The sequence below is a fragment of the Cricetulus griseus genome, chromosome X (genome assembly GCF_003668045.3).
Source record: "Cricetulus griseus strain 17A/GY chromosome X, alternate assembly CriGri-PICRH-1.0, whole genome shotgun sequence".
NCBI lineage: Eukaryota > Metazoa > Chordata > Mammalia > Rodentia > Cricetidae > Cricetulus > Cricetulus griseus.
Genome location: NC_048604.1, coordinates 29,275,991 through 29,299,839, shown reverse-complemented (window position 1 = coordinate 29,299,839; position 23,849 = coordinate 29,275,991). Strand labels below are relative to the sequence as shown.

The following is a 23,849-nucleotide window of genomic DNA, read 5'->3' as shown; positions in this document are numbered from 1 at the left end:
TCACCCACCTGCTATGGCAGATTGTTAGCAAAGACAGCTTGAAGGGGCTGCAGAGAGATCTTGTAGGGCAGCGTAAGGGGAGTGCCTAGGGGTATGCACAGGCTCAGAATTGGTGTGCCTCCAGGCTTGGAGGGTTTGCCCTGTGTTGATTGGCCAACTGGTTGTTATGGCCCATAGGCCCTCCCAGGGTGGTTGCTATGCTCTGTGCATCATTGCTGTGCGCTTGTCCGTAAAGCACATACAGAGCCGTAAAGCATAGCGCCACCAGCTATCTTCTGATTGGTTCCTTGCCACGAGGCAAGCACCTAACCTCTAGTGACCAAGGCAAGGTCAGAAAAAGCACGTGTTTGGCTGTTATGGCTGCCAAAAGGGGCAGGCATCTGACCTTAGTGACTAAGACAAGGTCATGGCAAGCACGTGTTACTGTCATGGCTGCCAAAATGGGGAGCTGGTCCCTTCAGAAGAAGAGACGCAGGATGAGACATGAGATGAGACATATTAGACATATTACCCAGTTTATTATAGACCCAGCAGAGTAGAGAGACTAAGAAAGAAGAGAAACAGGGTTAATGGCTGACCGCCACGACTGGTCACCATAGAGAGAGAAAGAGCACATAGGTGGGAGAAGAGAAGAGGAGAAGAGAAGAGAGTAGAGAGAGAGAGAGAAATAGAGAGGACTAGAGAGAGCGTAAATGGACAGAGGGGTCTGTTTTTTAAAGGGGACCTTTGCACCTGTGTGCAGACTTAGTTCCCATGGAACCCTCGGCTGACCAGTGTACTGCCTGAGTGGATTCTGCCAGAGGCAGGACAGCATAATGCCTGAACCTTTCAATCCCACCTTTACTTATTATTTAAAAAAGATGGGGTGTTAGAGAAGGCAGATTAAGGAATAAGGGCGTCGAATTCTCAAGACTGCTTCCTGCTGATGTGGGGGGCGTTGACCATCTTTGGGGGACCCGAGAAGGTTGGGGTGCTGCCATGTCCTGGGGTAGCTAGTTGTTTCATTGCAGTCCAGGCTGTATGGAACTCCCTGACACCTCTTAGACCTGGCAAGATGTTGACAGAGCAGAGGACAAGGTTAAGTTTAGAAAAAAAAATTCTTAGGTCCTGTCACTTGAGGGGAAGATTGTAATATGAGGGAGGGGTTCTCGAGGTGTCCCAACATGAGGGAAGGGAGTCCTGGGACCAGAGAAAGATTGAATAATTGGAATGAATCTGACCTGTTTATTTGGATTCAATTCAGCTCCCTGGAACTTACAAGAACCCTTAGAGTTTGTGGAAACATAAGTATTAGACACATTAGCAGCATATTCATGTTAGAAGCAACTTGGCTGAAAGCATTACCATTTTAAAATTGACAGATTTTTTAGGACAATGAAAAGCATCTTAATCTTGACCTTGTAGGTATGATCGCATAGTGGTATTGTAGAACTTTACTGACTATAAACAGTAGCATGAGAAATAGAGAAAACAGGAACATATTTCATTCTTTTTAATGTCTCAACTCACTTTGTCATCACTTAAAGCCTTTTTATCCTCAGACCTTCATAACTTTAATTCATACACCTTACATTACCATCTTAGACCTTCCATTTTCAGACCTTTATACCTTCCATTCTCAGACCTTCATAACTTGCATTTGTCCATCGTGTTAGACCTTCCCATCCTCAGAACTTTGTCTTAGATCTTCCATCCTCAGACCTTTATACCTTACATTCCCAGACCTTCATACACCTTACACTTTCCTATCTTCACATAGATAAACCCTAAAATACCTGTTCCTGAAATCTGTTTTTCTTTAAGATGGCAAGACTACCAGTCCTCAAAAGCATCATAGTTCTTGAGAAGGATAAGATTTTACCTGAATTAATGATTAAAGAATAACAAAGCCTTCCGTCCATAGTAGTGGGCTGCAGGACACCTGCCTTCTTGCTGATAGCATGTGAACTATAGATTAGGCTCACCTACCGTTGACACAAGCAACTTGGGAAAATCGATTCCACTGTCCTCTTGTCTACGGTCTGGAGTACTTTGTAGCAGTTGAGGTGAAGGGCAGGGTTGCTCAGTGATCAACATTGTCACTGACTCAAGATGAAGCTTCTTCAGTGTCCACCAGTCTTCTTGGAGGAAATGGGATGGAAAACCAGCAAAAGCTCCTCTTCGGAAGCCCATCGGTCTGTGGGAGTTGCCAGGGGCCTGGCTCCGAGGGGGACACAGCTGTCCCGAAACCAAAAAGGACCCAGGGGTCTGAACGGAAAAAACCAAAAAGCACCACTCCTGGAGCAGGATTCCTAACCTGACCCTCAGGAAATTCAAGGGATATCTTACCTGATTGTAGCGAACAGGCAGATGAGTGGGTTCCAGAGATGGTTAGTTGGAAAAGCGACCTGTTTGAAGTTCACAGGTTCCCAGCACAACTCAAGACTGCCACAGGCAGGAGAAAATGCCAGGAAAACCTGTGGAGTCTTACGGCACCAAATGTTATTCTTTTGCTTAAATTAGAAATAAAGAAGAGGCACAGGATGACACATGAGACTATTTGACATATTAACCAGTTTATTATAGGCCTGGCAGAGTAGAGAGACTAAGAGAGAAGAGGAGCAGGGATAATGACTGACTGCCATGCTGGTCGCCATAGAGAGACAGACAGAGAGAAAAGACAGAGGGGCAGAGAGAGGAGAAGAAGAGGAGAGGAGAAGTGAGAGTGTAAGTGGGCAGAGGTCTGTGTTTTAAAGGGGTCCTTTGCACCTGTGTGCAGACTTAGTTCCCATGGAACCCTGGGCTGACCAGGGTACTGCCTGAGTGCATTCCACCAGGTAACAGAGGCAGACCAGCATAATGCCTAAACCTTTCAGTGTCCATGGGGGTATATAAATGGGAAGCCTTGTGAGATTGGAGAACAACTGTTTTTGAAGAATAGAAATCCATGAAAAGAATACATGTGTGAACTGATTCAGTTCCTTCACTCTCAGCCCAACCCCTTGTTGTAAGCATCCAGCCTAGACCCTGAGAAGACACAGAGGCTGGAGCTCAAAGGGACCCGAGTTCCATCTTCCAACCACATGGCAGAAGAGTTCATTCTCTAGTCTTGCCCTCTGACTTCCTTGCCGTGGCAAACAGACATGTGTTTTTAAATTATGAAATTTATTCATTTGCTGTGTGTGTGAGTGAGGCCACATCATTCATATGGAGGTTAGTGTATATCTCATGGGAGTCCATTCTGGCCTTCTACCATGTGGCCCCAGTGGTCAAACTTAGGTCATCAGTATTGTTGATAAGGACCTTTACCCATTGAGTCATCTTGCCAGCCCAATAAAAAATTTTAAGGGCCAGTGAGATGTTTCATTCAGTGTAGGTTGGAAACTGTTACCAAGTCTGAAGGTCTGCATTTGATTCTGGGTCCCATGGAGTGGAAGGATTGAGCTGATGTGGAGGAAATGTCCTCTAATTTCCTGGAATTCATTTGCCTGGACATACACATATGTACACACACAAAATAAGTAAAAAAGATTTAAAATTTTCAATTCTGAGATACCATCTTACTCCTGTCAGAATGGCTAAAATAAAAAACACCAATGACAGTTTATGCTGGAGAGGATGTGGAGAAAGGGGAACACTCCTCCACTGCTGGTGGGAGTGCCAACTCGTACAGCCACTTTGGAAATCTGTATGGCGACTCCTCAGGAAAATGGCAATCAGTCTGCCACAAGATCCAGCAATTCCACTCTTAGTCATATACCCAAAAGATGCACATTCACACAACAAGGATATCTGTTTAACTATGTTCATAGCAGCATTATTTGTAATAGCCAGAGCCTGGAAACAACCTAGATGCCCCTCAACTGAAGAATGGATACAGAAAATGTGGTACATTTACACAACAGAGTACTACTCAGCAGACAAAAACAGCGGAATCTTGAAATTCATAGGCAAATGGATGGAACTAGAAGAAACCATCCTGAGTGAGGTAACCCAGTCACAAAAAGACAAACATGGTATGCAATCACTCATATATGGATTTTAGACATAGAGCAAAGGATTAACAGTCTATAATCCATACTGCCAGAGAAGCTAGGAAACAAAGAGGATCGTAAGAGATACATACATGGTCCCCCAGAGAAGGGGAAAGGGACAAGATCTCCTGAGCAAGTTGGGAGCATGGGGGAGGGGAGAGAGAGTTAGGAGAAAGAGACGGGGAGAGGAGGACATGAGTGAGCAGGAAGGTTGAGTCAGGGGAAGAATAGAGGAGAGCTAGATAAGAGATACCATTATAGAGGGAGCCAGTATAGGTTTAAAGAGAAATCTGGCACTAGGGAAATGTCCAGAGATCTACAAGGATAACACCAATTGGCAATCTCAGCAATAGTTGAGAGGCTGCCTTAAATGCCTTTCCCTGATAATGAGATTGATGACTGACTTATATGCCATCCTAGAGCCTTCATCCAGTATCTGATGGAAGCAGAAGCAGACACCCACAGCTATACACTGAGCTGAACTCCTGGAGTCCACTTGCAAAGAGGGAGGTGTGATGAGCAAAGTGGTCCAGATCAGGCTGGAGAAACCCACAGAAACAGCTGACCTGAACAAGGGGAGAGCTGTTGGTTCCCAGAGTGATAGCTGGGAAACCAGCAAGGATTGATTCAGACCCTCTGAACATGGGTGTCAGTTTGGAGGTCTGGGTAATCTATGGGGCCTCTGGGTCCGAACTGAAAAAGAAAAAAAGCACCGCTCCTGAAGTGGGATTCGAAACCTGACCCACCGGAAATTCAAGGGATATCTTACTGGATTTTAGTGAACAGGTAGATGAGTGAGTTCCAAAGATGCTTAGTTGGAAAAGTGGCGAGTTGAAGTGTACAGAGTTCCGATATCTCAGGCTGCTGCAGGCAGGAGGAAGTGCCAGGAAAAACCGAGATGGAAAGTGAGTCATGAGTTCAGATTTTAGGATCCCTGAAATTTCCCACAGCCCTGGCAGGAGAGGTTTCGGGAGAGCCTAAACTGAGTTGGGTGCCAATTATTATTCTTTTGTTTAAATTAGAAATAAAAGAAGAGGAAGAATGCAAGATGAGACATGAGACTATTAGATATATTAAGAGACATATTAGACATATTAACCAGCTTATTATAGGCCCGGCATAGTAGAGAGACTAAGAAAGAAGAGAAACAGAGTTAATGGCTGACCGCCATGCCTGGTCATGAGAGAGAGAGAGAGAGAGAGAGAGAGAGAGAGAGAGAGAGAGAGAGAGAGAGAGAGAGAGAGAGAGAATAGGTGGGAGAAGACAAGAGCAGAGGAGGAGACGGTAGAGAGAGGAGTAGAGATAGCATAAATGGGCAAGGGTCTGTCTTTTAAGGGGGTCCTTTGCACCTGTGTGCAGACTTAGGTCCCATGGAACCCTGGGATGACCAGGATACTGCCTGAGTGAATCCCGCCTGGTAACAGACTCAGGACAGCATAATGCCTGAACCTTTCACTCTCCTTCAATTATGTAGGTCTTAGGGAGTGTACTTAGGTGTTCAGGCTTGGAGGCAAGCCTGTTAACTGCTGAGCCATCTCCTCTGCCCAGACAATCCTTTTTCAAAATGCCCCAATGCTTTGTGCTGGTTGTGTTGAACACTTCCTGGTGTTGACTATCTAAGAATGCTTACACTGGAAGGGATCCTCCTTTGTCTCTGGATAGAACTGCCTGCAGAGCATGTAGTACCTGCTTATATGTGCTCTGCTGCTGTGTCTATAAACCCTCTACTGTGGCTACAGATGCTCCACTAAAACTATGCTGGTGCTGTTGACATGGAACTGAACCCTCCAACTTTTCCTCCTCTCCAACAACCTCCCATAATCCTCCTGAGATGGTTAGAGGGACCCAGCCCTCTTGGTGAGCATTTTTTATTAGATGTTAAACACTATTAAATACTGTCAAGAATGCTACTGTTATTTTTGTGGTAGTTGTTGTAATGTAAAAAGTGCTGCACGAGAGAAAGACGCCATGCGACAGAGTTTACATGGAGGGGTTTTCTATTAAGGGAAAGGGAATGGGAAAAGGAAGAGGGGGAGGGGAAAGACCAGCTTCTGGGGACAGGAGTAGCAGAAGAGAAAACAGAGGCTGGGATGGAGCAGAGAGACAGGCAGAGGAGAGAGAGGGAGGGAGGAGGGATGGAGAGAGAGAGAGATAGAGATAGATAGATAGATAGATAGATAGATAGATAGATAGATAGAACAGATGCCTGAATACTAACACTCCTCCCTTGTAGTGAGAGATCTTACTAGGTACCTGTGGTACTAGGTACCTACTTACTAGGTCACAGGTGTGTATGTGAGTGTGTGGGATTTTGGTCTGGGATAGGGGACAGGCTTGCTCTCTTGGTTCTGGTCGGGCTCAGAGGGCAGCTAAGATTGGATTCTTGGAGTGCTGACCCTGGGTTATTGGTTTTTCATGTAAGTGATTTCTCCCCAATAAAATTAACCTACATCATTCCAATCCCGTGTATTGTAATCTGTACTACCACACTCACTTTTTATTTACTATAAAAGGGGGAGGTGTTAGAAAGGGGTAGCAGGCAGGGATGAGGACACAGTGTTCTCAAGACTACTTCCTGCTAACCTGGGGGGGGGAATCATTCATCTTTGGGGGACCTGGAAAAGCTGGGGTGCTGACCACGTCTTGGAGTAGCTGTTTCCCTTCACTGTCCTGGTTCTGTGGAACCGTTAGGTGCCTCCTGGACCTGGCAAAACGCTGTTCTTGGTAGATCTAAGTCGACTCCCTAGGGCTTAAGGCACCTGAACTTTTCCCATCCCCACAGCACCAGATGTGTTTGCTCGTCTTGTGCCTCCAGCTGTATGGCCAACAGCTGGTAGTCCTGCAACAGCTGATGAGGAATGGCCAGGGAGTCTCCAGAAAAACATCCCAAATGGGAACAAGGAGGTATAGATGATGACATAGCTCCCATGAGTGAGGCAGAGAAGTAAGACCCAAGGGTCTGCAATTCCTAGCATGCTAGGAATTGACAGGGTCGATTTCAAGACTGCACAGGCTGCCCAGTGAGTCCTCACACAAAGGGCAGGGCCAAGGGCTTCTGAGCCTGAGAGAGACACACTCACCTGTCATCAGGACTTTCGGGGGGGGGGAACAGAAGGCGAGGAGAAGACTGTGTTTGAGAAAAGAAGCCTCATATCCAGGGGAATGGTCAGAAGCGAGAGACTCAATTGCCAATATTGAATGGAAGGCAAAGTTGCCAGTGAATGAGAAAGCAGATTTGTTGCAGGTGGAAGAGAGTGGCTCTGTTGAGGGTGGAGCAGGTGGTTAGGGTTCCATCCTGAAGTGATTACAAAGTGCCGGGAAACAGATTTTTGGTAGACTTATTCCCCATGAGTAAGGCAGAGCGAGATCCAATGGCTTTTTATCAAGCATGGATCAAAAGAAAGACACAAGCTGCCTGGTGACCATCAATCAAGTTGTGGGGCCTGAAGGACCCTAGCGTCCAAGAAATGAGATAGATACAGGCCGTCCAGGGAGTCTTCACACAAAGGGAGGAGGACAAGGGCTCTGAGCCCAAAAGAGCCATGGTTGCCTGGTACCGGGGCTTAACGAGGACAAAAGGTGAAAAACCATGCTTGAGAGACCAGTCCTCACTCGGGGAAATAGAGGTGGGGAAAGGGGAAATGGCTCACCAATTATGCTGGTTTTCAATGGAGGGTCCCAGCAATCTGGAGAAAGGAGGTTGTTGTATGTGGATCAGGTTCCCAGCTTGCCTCAAACAGCCTGTGGGCAGGAAAAACTGCCAGGAGAGCCTTTCCCAGTCAGGGAACCAATGTTGTAATTTAAAAAGAGGTGTATGAGAGAAAGATTCCATGTGACAGAGTTCACCTAGAGGTTTATTATTATTATTATTATTATTATTATTATTATTATTATTAATTGGAAAGGGAATGGGAAAAGGAAGGAAGAGAGGGGAAAGACCAGCCTCTGGGGACAGGAGAAGCTTAAGACAAAAGAGAGGCAGGGGCAGAGAGGCAGAAAGGCAGAGAGGTGGGCAGGTGGGCAGAGAGGGAGGGAGGGGGAGAGGGGGAGAGATGGGAAGTGGGCAGGGCCTTTTTAAAAGGGATCGTAGTAAAAGTGCACAGGTGGTGCTCTTTGTAGCTGCAGCTGAGATTTGTATCCTGTCAGAATACCAAGGGCAGGCCAGTACAGATGCCTGAATAATAACAGTAGTACACACTTACTATCCCAGCATTTGAACAGCTAGGGCAGGAAGATTAGTACTGTTAAGGGGTACATGAAGAGAAAATCTCCTGAGATGCCTGAATAAACAAAATGGAGTCTTTATTACCAACTGCACTGCTTGTCCCAAGCACAGTATCAGGAAGTAGTCTCAATCTCCAGTTTGAGTTGTTAAAGGAAAGGACCATAACTGTGATGTATACAGAAAGGCAGCTCTGGATATCTGCAGCAAGAGTTGCTTCCAGAAGCAGAAAGACAGCAGTTAAGAGGCCAGGGTCACATGGTGTAGGAATGTATGACTGGTTTCTACTCTAGGAGTTTATGGCTGAATCAGAGATCCATTTACCATAGGGATCTATGACTGGTCTAAGTGACCAGAGACCAGAAATTAAAATATGCCAGTTGGCGTGTCACAGGAGCAGCATGTGGCAATTGAAGTTCAAAGTGTCAGCCCACCAGGAGGAAACTCTCTGTTAGTCAAGGCCCTGAGACCACAGACCCTGGAATGTCTTTTGCTTTTGCTGTGCCTTTACATGTTTGCTGCTGTCATCTTTCTCTGGTATCTTTCATGGTGCAAAGTAGTGTGTTTATGTCATGGAAACATCGAGATCTACTGGGCATTTTTATCTGTGGATTGTCATGAAGATGATACCTTCCTAAGATGTATTGTTTAATTGATAGTAATAATGTTAGCTTATATGGAGTTTTGATGAGTAAAAATAAATACAATGAAATGCTACACAGGCAGGGCCTTTGAGTTTCACTGAAGAAGCTACATAGGGCATAGCTCAAGTTAAAGATTAAGGAAAACAATCTCCAGGAGCCAGGCTGCCTCTAATTCTCTTAATGCTGAAAGACACATTCACAGTTTCAGTGTATATCATTAGCTGAAATAAATCTCTAAGATAACTTCAGACTAGATGAGTTGCTTTCATAAAAGCTTTAAGATGAAAATCCCGGGTGACTTCAGGCGCTGGGCTTTGGAGGCCAGAAGCCTGTGGTGGTTCCTCTCAGGCCGGGGAGGGGAGGGGCGGGGCGGGAAGGGGCGGGGCGGGGCGAGCGGGAAGGGGCGGGGCGAGGCGAGGCGGGGCGGGGCGGGGCGAGGCGAGACGAGGCGAGGCGAGGCGAGGCGAGGCGAGGCGAGGCGAGGCGGCGGGAGCGGAGCGGCCCCCCCTCCGCCTGGCGTCCGGGACCTGCGGGAGCGAGCAGCCCGAAGGGCGGCTGCTTCGCGCGCGCTCGGAGCCCCGCGAGGGGCTTCGGAAGGTTGACTGCCACACCGGAAGCTCCCTGGCGTCTCGTGAGTGGCGCGGTGCTGATAGGAGCGCTCGCAGACTACGGCAGCGCTTCGTGGCGTTCGGCCCGTGGGCGCGTCGCGGAGCGCTGAGGCGTCCCTGAAACCCGCAGCACTGGGATGGGCAGACGACAGGAACGGGAAAGGTGCCCATTGGCGTCGGAGCGGCGCAAGGTCAAGTACCACTGAGGCAGCACGTCGGAAGGGTGTGCCAGCAAGCGCAGCCGCTCCCGGGAGCCCGGCAATGTGCTCTCCTCCAGCCGACCGGTTCGCAGCTGTGCGTCGCGTCCTCGAGGGGCCAGCAGCCCCCAGCGTCTGAAAGCCCGGCGGGGGAATGATGTGGCCCGCACGGCCCGGAGCACAGCCCGCAGCCACACCTCCTCTTCCTCTTAGTCGTCCTCTCTCCTCGGGCTCAGGTGCAGGCGGGGCCGCCTCCCCTGGCTTCCTGATTGGGAGCCCTGGAAGGTTCCTTACGTCCGAGAGGTCCTCTTTGCACCCTGCCAACTCCTCCTTTGAAGAAATGGCTTCTCTTCGGAAGGAAGCTTGTCAGGTTGATTCTAAAGATAGTTCTTGTCACTCTATGAACTCTGAATTTGCAACTGAAGCTGAGGGTCAGAGTGATGCTATGGAGGAACCTAACAAGTTCCAGAAAAGGAAGAAGGACAGGCTTCGAGACCAGGGCTCAACAGTGATCTACCTAAAGGCCATCCAGGGCATCCTGGGGAAGTCAGTGCCCAAGAGGAAGGGAGAGGCTGCCACCACTCAGGTGAAGACAAGCTTGGGAGAGTATCCAAGCAGGGAAGGACCAAGAAGGAATGTGGAAGGACCATCCAGAAGCAGGGAAGGACCCTTGGCCAGGAGTGGGGAAGGACTGGCCATAAGCAATGAAGGACCTGCCAAGGGCATTGAAGGACCTGCCAGAAGCAATGAAGGACCTGTCAGAAGTATTGAAGGACCAGCCAGGAGTATTGAAGGACTGGCCAGAAGTGTGGAAGGACCAGCCAGGAGTATTGAAAGACTGGCCAGGAGTGTGGAAGGACCAGCCAGGAGCCGGGAAGAACTGGTTAAGAGTGTTGAAGGACCAGGTGAAAAGGTTACAGTCACTGTACCTCAGAAGGAAGAGTCACCTACAAAGGTCAGGGTGAAGAAGAAGGAAGAGTCTATGCTAGACAGGAGTAGCTTCTGTAACAGAAGAGTGATTATAGACTCTGTGAAGAAGTCTAGTGAGGAGCTGCTTGGTGACCAAATGACAGTCATTGACAAACCCTCTCCAGTCCTAGAATTTTTTGATAACTCTGACTCTCATGCAGATATTCAAAAGCACACAGACAGAGAGGTGGTGATTGAGCATCCCTCTTCAGGGAATGACTGGTCACATGTGGATGAACTGGACACCGTGAGGTTCTCCCAAGAGGAGCCTGTCTTGCTGAAACACTCAGCAGTTCCACAATCTTCTTCCTTCCCCACTGACTATGTTATGTACCCTCCTCATCTGTATAGTAGTCCATGGTGTGAGTATGCCAGCTACTGGACTAGCAGCCGTAAGACTCCTGGTTATCCATTGGTGGGATCCAGCAGCCATGACTCAGCACAGACTGGGAAGAGCAGCCAGGACCTTTTGAGAATTCATTCCTCTAAGTCCACAGTGAATACCCAGAGTATCTCCAAAGATCTGGACATTGCCCGGGAAGGCAGGTCCCAGAATTCCCATTCACTTCAATTCTCCAGAAGCACAGAGGAGGAGGTAAAGGGGAAAAGGACATTCCAAGAGGAGACACCACCTCGCCACACCAGAGAACATACATACAGCTCCTTGCCAAGGAGCCACAGGGAGATGAGCCTGGAGGAGGGCTTTATTGATACCCACTGTCACCTGGACATGCTTTTCTCCAAGCTGTCTTTCAAGGGGACCTTTACGAAGTTCAGAAGAATTTATAGCACTTCCTTCCCTAAGGAGTTTCAGGGCTGCATCTCTGACTTCTGTGATCCAAGGACACTGACTGATGGCCTATGGGAGGAACTCCTGAAAGAAGATCTGGTTTGGGGAGCCTTTGGCTGTCACCCTCATTTTGCACGCTACTATAATGAGAATCAAGAAAGAAAGCTTTTGCATGCCTTACGGCACCCCAAGGCTGTGGCATTTGGAGAGATAGGCCTGGACTACTCTCACAAGTGTACCACACCAGTTCCTGAACAGCACCAGGTGTTTGAGAGGCAGCTGAAGCTGGCTGTGTCTCTGAAGAAGCCCTTGGTCATCCACTGCCGTGAAGCGGATGAAGATCTGTTGGACATCCTGAAAAAATTTGTGCCCTCTGACTACAAGATCCACAGGCACTGCTTCACTGGCAGCTACTCAGCCATTGAACCTTTGTTGAGGTACTTCCCTAACATGTCGGTGGGCTTCACAGCAGTACTGACCTACTCCTCCGCCTGGGAGGCCCGGGATGCCCTTAGACAGATCCCATTGGAGAGGATCGTTGTGGAAACAGACGCACCCTACTTCCTCCCTCGACAGGTGCCGAGGAGTCTTTGCCAGTACACCCATCCAGGCCTCGCCTTGCATACAGTTCGAGAGATTGCCAGGGTCAAAGAGGAGTCACTGTCCCGTACTCTGGCGGTCCTCCGGGAGAACACCAGTCACCTCTATAGTCTTTGAGCAGGGAGCAGGCATCTTCTGGCAAAGGATGACCAGTGCCTGATAGTTTAGCATGGGCTCCATCTGCCTGTCCAAGGTGAAGGATGTGTTGGAGATCCTGTCAAAACTCAGCAAACCAGCATGGGATGTTACCCTTGGAACCTAATCACAAGGCTTCACCTGCTGTTTGGTGGATGGGTACTTTGGAATGGGTTGGGAAGAGGGGTAGTTTTGCCTGCTGGCGACATGGCCCCAGGGTAATCAGTGAGCAAAAACATTGGCGACATAAATACAATGAGTTGGCCAGTCTGGATACCTGCCCAGTGGTCTGGGTTTCCCAGCAGTCTGAAAAAGTCACTTCTTTGTCTTAGCACAAAAAAGATGAAAATCCCCCCAAAACAACCTGAAGTTCACAAGGACACATAACTGAGGTAAAAAATATAAATCAGCTCATTTGTTACTAGCTAGGGTTAGTTGATGATGAGAGGTGATGATTAATTCCTTAATCCCACTTCTGCCCTTAATCTCCTGATAAAAAGAAAGTATTGCTGAGTGGGTATGCACCCTAAAGACTTAAAATACAGATGGCTGGTGTTTTTCCATGTATAAAGCTTATATTTGTGATTCCTTTTAAGATAAACTTTCAAGCTAAGTAGTAAAACGATTGATTCTTTCTTTGTAAATGCAATGTTCAGCCTGCCAATGAAAGAGTTGGTTGTGAAAAATACTTTCTGCTTGCTCATGTTCTGTTGATCTGTAACAAGTTACTTACATGTAAATTATGTGGGTTTCAATTTCAGCCGTGTGCTGCATGGAGGCTGGCTCCTTGGGCAGTGATAAAAATATTCATAGGATTGCTTTCATGAGATCACATAGCTATAGTTCAGTAGCCCACTGTAGCATGAGTTCAAGTCTAGGCTAGGCTACAGCCTGAGTTGAAAGTCAAGGCTAGCCTGGGATATATAGCAACATCCTTAAAAGTTTTTTTTTTTTTAAACTGGGAGTACCCTACACATAAGTAGCAGTAATTGTTGTAGGATAGAGACTTAAAGACCAATTAGCATGAACAAAGTCTGAAATGAAAGTCTGTATTAAGCCAGCCTGAGACTGCCTGGAGAGAAATGTTGTGGCGTATCTACCAGAAAAAATTATTCAGACTTGAGTTTAAGCCAATACAAAGTGTTTATTAACCAGCCAACAACTACACTGGGTGTTCAGGGACCTGGTGTATCCCTGAGCCTTTCTGAGGGTGAGCCTAAGTACAAAAAAACCACAAATATGTTCTGGGTTGGCCTGTGTTAGAATCAGAAGTGAACAGGGTAGAGCACTGTTGCTTTAAGGGGAGGCTGAAATGATATCATTTGGAGGTTAGGAGCTTTGGAAGTAGGGACACCCAGCATCTGTTCACTGTCCCTCTGCACCATGGATGACTGGAAGATTACAGACAGTCTCATGGCTGATCCTAAGAAATACAAGGGTGAACACAATACATGTCTGGTTTTTCTCTAGAACCATTTAAATATCTGCAAGAGTGGGAGAAAAGATTCAAGTACTCGTCTGTTTCTGAGATAGAAGAAGTATACACTCTAGAGACCTCAACAAGTGTTAGATTCCGCTCTGGGGAGGAGGGACAATATGGCTTCTGGGCAGGAGGTGCAGCTCAAGAGAGAAAAGCCTGCCTGTGGACTGGATGGGGGTGGGTTTAGTGTCCGTTTGAAGCAGCAGGACCCCTGCCAGAGTAGCTGCCAGTGCCCTGTGTGCCACACAAAAGGAGGGCAGGGAAGAGAAGTAGGAACATCCTAGATATACTTGGGCTGCTTGCTTCTTCTGATCTTGTAAATAACCTCATAGAAGTTTCTCTTAGAGTCTAGGGCTGAAATGAAATTCTAAGCCTAGGCAGAACCAGCTGTGTCTGGGAAACCATTGTCATTCCCTAGGGACTTACCCTGCCTCTCTTGTACATAGTCAGGGGTGGGTCGGTGGGTCGAGGACAGCATGGCAGGGGGACAAAAAGAATGTGTGACTCCCCTCTCCAACTAGGAAAGGTCCTGAGATATAGAGGGCCTACTTATGGTGACTCAGCATTGTCAGCTCGTGGAAGGAGACCTTGCCATCCTGATTAAAGGACATTTCCTGATAATGTACGCCAGTATCTTACTATTCTAGAAGACACATGGACAAATGTATTGAGACTTCACCTCTTTATTGAAAACACAAGTGCTGAGGGGAATATGGGTAGAATAATAGGTTGCTGGTGACAGACAAAAGAGCATCTGCATCTGACTGCGGAGCAAGAATGAAACTCTAGGGCTCTTTCACTGTCTTCAGGGAAAAGTGGTCTGCTTATCAGGAAGAGCATCTCTGGGCCTTTATTTACAGCTTTTGTTATTTCCTGTATAGTTTGCTCTTCTTCTTAAACCAATTCTACAATGGGTGAAAAAGAAAGTGGCTTACCATATAAATAATTAGGATAATAACCTAAAAACACACCCATGTACTTTATCTGCCAGAAGACCTTTCTTCCTCACTGCTCTAATTTTTCGAGGGGCTGAGTGTGTGGAACATGGTTCAGTATCCCCAGCACTGCAGAATAGTCCCTGGACAAATGTGCAAAGGTTGCAGGCCCTTTCCCCCTCTCTCCTGTAGTGCACACTGGAGGAAGTTAGCAGCACTGTCAGGCAGATGAACCAGCGTGCTTCAGACAATTATAATGCTGGCTGCTCTTATCTGTGTGTCCTCACCAGGTGCTTCAAACAGCAGGAGGACCGCACCTTTGGACTCTGTGCTCGCCCATTCCCAACAGTCTCTGTTTGACCAAGTGTACTCCAGCTTTATGAGGGTGGGGTTCTGACTGTGAACTATCCATACACTCAAATTGCCTTGGTCAGGATAGAATTTATGTGTAGTTTATAGTATTTCAAATAGTCTAGGATCATGGAAACCCTAGCTACACCAGTTTGTGTCCTTTATATCTCATAACCCCAGAGAGATGTCTCCACAGAGACATTCTACTTAAATGTTAAAAAGAATTGTACAAGATATATACATGCTTATATATCTTATTTACCTATACAACTGCATGTGCCTATAACATATATGCATTTTTATGACTCCAACACATATATTTACAATTGATCCATAGGATAAGTGTGTGTAATATATATGCATTTAGGGAGTGAAAGTAGCTTAGTACTCACTCCTTTTTTGTTTCTTTAGGAAGTTGTGTTCAATCTTGAAATGATCCATTTCTATATGGTAAGGCTATCTTATTCCACTTTCTACCTTTTTTACAAAGATCACAAGTCAAACTGACAGGGCTAGGGAGATGCTGCAGTAGGGTAGAACATTTGCTGCTCTTGCAAAGATCCTGTGCTTGGTTTAGAGCACCCACATTGGGAGGCTCACAACTGCCTACAACTCCAGCTCCAGATGATCTAATGTCCTCTTCTGGCCTCCAGCACCCACAGATATGTTGTATAAACAGACACTACATACATACATACATACATACATACATACATACATACATACATGTAAATAAAATAAAAATAAAATCAGTCTTTAAAAAGGTAGTTTTGGGCTGCGCAGTTTTGGTTCATGCCTTTAATCTCAGCACTCCAGAGGTAGAGGCAAGTGGATCTCTGTGAGTTCAAGGTCAGCCTGGACTACAGAGCAAGTCCAATCTATAGAGCAAGTTCCAGGACAGCCAGGGCTAAACAGAGAAACCGTGTCTCAAAAAAGAAAACCAAAGTAAATAAATAAATAAATAAATAAATAATAAATATAAAGGTGCTTTTGATGGTTGAAGAGATGGTTTAGCAGTTAAAAGTGCTGGTTGATCTTCTAGAGGACCTGGGTTTGATTCCCGGTACCCATATGGTAGCGTACAACCATCTTTAACTCTAATCCGAGGCAATCTGACACCCTTTTCTGGCTTCTTCAGACACCAGGCAACACACGTGGTGCACAGACATAAATGCAGGCAAAACAACCATGAACGTAAAATATAACAACAAACACAACATTTTTTAAAAAGGTATTTTTTTTTGTAACAGTGTGAAGTCAGCAACAAAACATCAACTTCATGGACAGAATAGAATTGTCCTTAACCTGAAGCAAGTTCTAGAATGGCAGTTCTGTCAAACTGCCTTCCCTTTACTCACCTGCACTTTGGCTTCACTCACACCTATGCATGCTACTGGTCGTTTTCTAAGGGAAAAAACATGGCGGATATTCAGTATTTGACATCATGGATAGAATAAAATATCTGTAGGACATTTTACATTTGTTTTTAAATGTTTGTCCCATCTTCCCATTTTTTGTGACATTCACTTTGGAGATTTGGGGTTTAGAAAATTTTACCACTAAGTTTATTTTACCAACCCACCATTAACAGGCATGAAAAGCCAAGCATGTCCCTAATAAACAACTTGAAAAACAGTAATACAGACAGCAAAAACCTACAAAAAGGCAAGGAGGACTTCTAACACTAGGTGTGCTAATGAAGGAAACTACACACACACACCACACACACACACACACACACACACACACACACACACACACACACACACACGGCAAAAGCTACCAAAAGAGATTCACACAGGAAAAATTTGAGTGAGGCCCTTTGTCAGTACAGAAGGGTAAACTCAAACTGGCAAGCAAGTGATACATTAAATTTATTTTATTTATTTGGTGTGCTTTTACCAGGGTGCACCTGTGGAAGGTTGATCAGAGGACAACTTAATAGAAGTTAGTTCTATCATGTGTGTGTACTGATGAATTCAAGTTCTCAGACTTGGTGACATGTACCTGTGTTCATGGAGCTATCTTGCCCACTCCAAAAAATGAAATATGAAAATCACAACAGACACAAAGTGAATGTTACTATTTTTTTTATTTTGCACAATCCTGGCTGCCTAGTCCTGTACTCTCCCAGGGAAGGATGCTGGGAAATGAAGCTCCTTGTAAGATCAGCTTGAGCTGCAAAGTGAGCTCCTGTATCAGGAAATCCAGGAGAAGAAACAACACTGGCAAGGCAGACTATGTCCGAGATTCTTGCATAAATGGATTCAAGAGACTGGGCTGGCGTGCAACTCATTATGTAACTCAGCAGTCTTACATCCTTTTGCTTTACCTGTCTCCACCTTCCAATTACTGAGATTACAGATGATGATTTTTTTTCTGATCTGAGACACTGTACCACACTGTAGCCCAGGCTACCTGGAACTCACCCCTGTAGCCTGCTTGGCCCACCTAATGCTATAATTATAGGCAGCATTGAATCTTGTTTTTATGGAGAATATATTTTTGGAAGGGGTAGAAATTTTAATGGGAGGCCAAAAGACAGCAATTGAGAAAAACGTACCAATAGCAATGTTTATGCAACTTAAAAAATACATGATACACAGATGTATCAAATTTTGTTTTGTTTTGTTTTTCGAGACAGGGTTTCTCTGTGTAGCTTTGGAGCCTATCCTGGCACTCGCTCTGGAGACCAGGCTAGCCTTGAAGTCACAGAGATCCACCTGCCTCTGCCTCCCGAGTGCTGGAATTAAAGGTGTGTGCCACCAATGCCCAGTGTATCAAAATTTTTTTAAAAGATCATTTATTTCATGTGTGTGAATGTTTTCCCTGCATGTGTGTATGTGTACCACATTCCTGCCTGGTGCACAAGGAGATGGTCAGAGGAGGACGTCAGATCCCCTGGAACTGGAGTTCCAGGTGGTTGTGAGCTGCCATATGGGTGCTGGGAAACAAACCTGAGTCCTCCGGAAGAGCAGCAAGTGCTCTTAACACTGAGTCATCTTGCTAGTCCCAGATGGAGGAAAATTTTAAACAAAGGCAGAATGTCACCCTGATATAAGGTCTGTTTTAACAAGACCTCATATCAACAGACACTGCCCAATTTTATACAATTATATATATGAAAACACCTTTGTTCTCAGTTTTATTAGCTCTCATCCTTCACCCCAAAACCTCGGTGCCAGAGAATGGGGTCTGGCAGCATGGATGTTGTAGGTGGCTTTTATTTCAAGAGGGCAAAAGAGAGAGGCTGAGGAGATAGCTCAGCACAAAAAGGTACTTGCTGGCTCACCAGTTGGGCCGAGTTCACCCCTGGGAGGCATTTTGTGAAGAGAGAACTGATTCCCCAGTTGTCTTCTCACCTCAGTGCATATGATGCGGCAAACACACATAAAATAAATGAATACAAATAAAAGGTAATAAATACTTTTAAATGGAGGGTAAGAGGGGCACCAGCAGAAATCAGCAACAACCCTGGACCACATGCTCCCAGCAAACAGGACGCCAAGCCAGGCTATCTGCTCACCTTACTTCTGCAGTGATGTGGTGAGTATACTGGAGAACACTCTCCAGCTTCTGCAGTTGCCAGTGGGCCAAGCTGTTGATTGAGCTGCATTGGGGCTGGCACACACGCTGCCATAGACGTGTGCGGCACACCATCGCTGTCTCCCATGCCCTGGTGACCTGACTCCAGAGGCTGCTGCTCATTCTCCTGGCTGCTGCCACTGCCGCAGGCGCCCTCTTGGCTGCCTTCATCCAGCAGACACATGGCAGCCCCAGCGGCAGCAGAGGGACCTTCTCCACTCGATTCTCCCGAGGCTGCCCACTCTGCGGCCGCGCCTTCCTGCTCAGGCAGGCCCTGTCCACTCTCACTCTCTCCCTCATGTCTTCCCTCTCCTCCCGGCATGGCCTCAGCACCCGAAACTGGGGAAACAGAGAAGGCACAGTTGACAGGGCCCAGGGGGTGCGAAGTCCCTGTGAAGTGGGAGCGAAGCCGAAAGTGCACACAGCTCCTTCCCGTCAGGTCGCCTCTGTGAGACACCCCCTCATGTGGGACACCCCCCTCATGTGAGACCCCCCATCATGTGGGACACTCCCCTCATGTGGGACACACCCTCATGTGGGACACCCCCCTCATGTGGGACACCCCCCTCATGTGGGATACCCCTCCTCATGTGGGAGAAGTCCGTCATGTGGAACACGTCCCTCATGTGGAACACCCCCTTCATGTGGGACACCCCTCTCATGTGGGACACCCCCTCATGTGAGACACCCCGTCATGTGGGATACCCATTATGTCACTCTGGTTCCCCGAAAGCCAGCTCTTTTCACCATGTTCTGGTCACTTTGAGACTAGAAAGGGCCCTAAGACACTACTGTATCTTTGTCTGTTACACATGTGAACTGGCAATATTCAGGAGCCTTGGTACTGAAGCAAGACTCTTCCTGCCAGGTAGGGGTGGCTCATGCTTTTAATCCCAGCACTCAGCAGGCAGAGGCAGGCAGATCTCTGTGAGCTCGAGTCCACCCTGGTCTACAGATGGAGTTCCAGTACAGCCAGAGCTGTTACACAAAGAAGCTCTGTCTCGAAAAAAAAGAAAAAGCACAAAAAAACAAAAGAAAAACAAAAACAAACACCCCCCCACACACAAAACAGAATTTTTCTCCCAGAAAACGACTGGCCTCACAGTTCTGCTAACTGCTCATATTCTAAAGGTGCACACATACAATTCCTGTCCTTTGCTCATCTTTACTCTAAATCCTGAAACTGTTCTTGGCAAGGTGCTGAGAACATGAAAACTTTTCTGTCTAGTTTGGCCACAGTCATAGAGACGCCAGTTTTTGGGCAGGGGATGTAGCTTAGTCAGCAGTGTCTTTGTGTCATATGAATAATATCATGGGTTATAGTCCCTGAACGCCATGAGACTGGTATGTTTTTTTCCCAGTTCTGTGATGCCTATCATATGAGAACTTGGGAAGCAGAAGCACTAAGATCAGAACTTTAGAGTAAACTTGACTACAGAATGCATTTGAGGTCACTTTAGGGCATTTGAGACTCTTTTGGGAAAAAAGACATCTATTTCCTTTCTGAAATTCTGAAATCTCTAGTTTTTTTTTTTTTTTTTTTCTTTTTCTGTCAGGCAGTGAATGATTGACCTGATTTAATTTCAATCCTTTTTGCTTTCTGTTTTAAATCAATGGCTGGTTAAAATATATAACATTTACATAATATATTTCTATGGAAATGTAAATAAGCTATACATGCATCAGTGGTATGGCATGCCTCTTTTTGTTGTTGTTTTGATACAAGGTCTGTGTAGTTCTGGCTGTTCTGGAACTCACTTTGTAGTCCAGGCTGGCCTCAAACTCAAAGAGATCCACTTGCCTCTTCCTCCCATGTGCTAGGATTAAAGGTGTGTGCCACCACCCCCTGGGTCTTTTGCTTGTTTTTGAGATATTAATTTCATTTCATTTCTCCCTTCTCTCTCCTCTGTCCAAGTGGTCCCATATACTCCCCTTGCTCTCCTTCAAATTTATGGTCTGTTTTTCATCAATTGTTATTGTATGCATATATGTATTTGTATATACATGTATATTCCCAACTATAATGTGTTGAGTTCCTATAAATGACTTGTATGCATGTTTTAGCGCTGATCATTTGGCATTGGACAACCAATTGGTGTGCTTTCCCCCGGGGGAGGACCACCTCTCCTTGTCATAGCTTTACTCACTTGCCTGTAGTTCTTTGTGTAGGGCTGAGACCTCTTGGGCTTTGCCCTGTGAAGTTTGACATGTTCGTTTGTGTCATCCTTGTTCAGCTCACCTTTGGATGGGCTTATTGGTTAAACTTTATGGGTATAGTTTCTGATGTTACTAGCAGACATAATCCCATAACAAACCCTCTGATCCTCTGGCTCTTAGACTATATCTGTCCCCTCTTTCTTCCACAATGTTCCTGGTCTTAGGTGCCCAAGTATTTTGTAGATATATCCATGCGGATTGGGTTTCACAACTCTGTATTTTTTTTCACAACTCTGTATTTTTATTGGTTGTGATTTTCTGTAGCAGCCTCTGTCTGTTATAAAGAGAAGTTTCCTTGATGAAGGGTGAAGACTCCACTTATCTGTGGGGATAAGGACAAATGGACACCTGTCAGTCAACAGCTTAAGCTTTCCCTCCAATTGCCTCTCCCTGAGGGTGGGCTTGCTCTTCGCCTGACTTGGGGACTCCTCCACTTCTCCCAACTACCAGGACCACAGGCTTGAAAGTTTCAAATGTACACCCAAGATAAAGATTTTCCTTTAAGCTCCTTAACTTTACCTTCTGTCCCTAGTTTATATCTGTTCCAACATATTTCTGGTCACCTGGAAACTGGAAACTGCTTCAAAACTGCCTGCAACACTTCAGCCCCCGGTGGGTCCATCAGAATCATCTAGCAAAAGAGATGTGTCTGAGTCCTCTCCCTCCTCCTGGCCTTTGATATTTCAGACTTCCTGGACCTTGTCAATCACACTCTAATTTCAGCTAAGAAGCAGTTGCAGAAGAGATTATAGTGCCCCTTATCATCAACAAAAAGGCTTGAATGTCAGGTCCAAAAGAAACTAGCACCAAATGGCTATCTGTGGTACCTATTAGCATACCAAGGCTCATGCTGGCCTCCTGGCTTCAACTCTTCTCAGATCATCTCACCCCGCCCCAAACCCTAAACTCCTCCCCCTTGTGGACTTCCCTTCCCCAGCTTCTCAGTCCCATATAACCTTGCCATTTTTACCATGTACTCTCTTGGCTTTTTGCTCTCTCTCTCTCTTTTGTCTTCCTTTCTCACTTTCCCCTCCCCCCTCTCATGGCCAAGTTCACTCTGCTGACCATGTTTAGTCTTCTACTTTCTCTCTCTGCTCTGGATTTTCTCAGATGCCTCTGGCTGTCCTCTCCTTCATATCTACAATAAAAATCTTCCCCTTAGCCATACCTTAGAGCATCACTCATCATCTATTTGTTTCCACTTTTTAAGTGCTCAGTTCCCAACAGTACTATTTTAAAGGTTTTTCTACTTATCTATTTTATTAATCATTTGAAAATTTTGTACAACATATGTTGATTACATCACCCCAACTTCTTCCAGATCCACCTCTTTCCTTACCCATGCAACGTTGTATCCTGCTTTTTTGTTGTTGTTGTTTTTTTTTTTTTTTTTTTTTGAGACAGGGTTTCTCTGTGGCTTTGGAGGCTGTCCTGGAACTAGCTCTTGTAGACCAGGCTGGTCTCAAACTCACAGAGATCTGCCTGCCTCTGCCCCCCGAGTGCTGGGATTAAAGGCGTGCACCACCAACGCCCATTTTGTGTCCTGTTTCTTTTTTAATGCACCATGTACCTCTCCCAGCAGCTATAAATTGCCAATAGCTCTTTATCTAAGGCTGGGATTTCGTGCCCGTCACTCCTCTCTATGCTGGAATTTTGTCTGGCTCAAACTTATGCAGGTCTCTTACATATGGTCACAACTGCTGTGAGCTTATATGTGTGGCTGCCTTGCTGGGCCCATAAAACACTGTTACTGTGTAGTTATTTGCCACCTCTGACCTATCAATCTTTCTGCCCTGGCCCCTTTCACAATGATTCCAGGTTCTGGGAGTGTGATGGGGACATGATACAGATTTCTCATTTAGTGCAGAGCATCCTGAAATCTTTCATTCTCTGCACCGTGATCACTTGTGAGTCTCTGAATTAATCATCATCTACTACAAATAGTTTCTCTCATGAGGGTTGAGAGATGCAGTAATCTACAGATATAATAATAAGTTGGGAATATGGTTAATACTATGCCCACTTAGCAGAAGAGTTGGAGTGGGTTTTTCCCCTAAGACCTATGACCTGTCTAGCCACAGGTTCTTGGACTTACAATGGTACCAGGTTTAGGTTTCAACTTGTAGAATAGGTCTTAAATCTGATCAGAAAGTGGTTGGTCACTCCCATGGCATTCATATCACTATTGTGCATGTTTCCATATCCTTCCGGGCAGCTTGCAATAACCCTGTAATAGCTAGCTCACAGGGCTCACAGTTGGATAGAATTTGTGATTATTTTTCTCCTCTGGTACCACTCATAGTGCCTTCCAGCACCATGAAAGCTAGCCAGTAGGAATGATGCTTCAGGGTTAGTATCAGCATGATTACTCTGTTACTCAGCTATGGGATGTCTTAAGCAAGAGGGTCTTACCATTAGGTTCTGGCAGATAATTGTGGCTGTTTGAATGAAAATGTCCCTGATATTCTTAAGCATTTGAACATCTTGGCCGACAGTTGGTGGTGCTGTTTAAGGAGGCCATGGTGAGGTGTAACCTTGTTGAAGTAAGTACATAGCTGGGGCCAAGCTTTGAGAATTTATATCTTCACCTCATTTCCAGTTTACTCCTTCTGTGTGTTTCCAGTTGAAGGTGTTACCTCTCAGCTTCCAGATTCTGTCACTTGCTACCATATCTTCCCAATATGATGAACTCTTACCGTTCTGGATCCCTAATCCAAAATAAATTCTTCTCCAAGATGCTTTTGGTCATGCATTTTATCCTAGTGACATAAAAGTAACTAACAAAGGAGTTGGTACCAGAGTGTGGACTACTGCTGTGAAGAACTTGACAATGTTTTTTTGTGGAATGTAGAAGACTTTGGAATTTTGGACTAGAAACATGGTTGAATGCTGCAAACAGAGAGTAGGGAACCATCCTAGTAGGAGCCTGGAAGACAGTAGTGCTGGGAGCAATAGAAAACATGGAGACTTGGATCAAGAAAGAGGCTTTGGAGGGGAAAATATGAGCAATTGGGCTAAAGAACAGACAGTCTTGTGATATTTTGGCAAAGAGTCTGGCTGCTGTCTGCTCATCCTAAGAACTTGCCTGTGGCTAAATTGAAAA

General features: G+C 45.9%; 1 protein-coding gene across 1 annotated transcript; it reads left to right on the top strand.

The window, feature by feature from the left end:
• The first annotated feature begins 9,624 nt into the window (after positions 1–9,624).
• LOC113837549 (putative deoxyribonuclease TATDN2) lies at positions 9,625–12,192 on the top strand. Its single transcript, XM_035449707.1, is given in 3 exon segments — positions 9,625–9,902; positions 9,904–10,364; positions 10,548–12,192. Coding segments are annotated over 3 exon segments (2,352 nt in total). The 3' UTR covers positions 12,161–12,192.
• Positions 12,193–23,849: the final 11,657 nt, after the last annotated feature.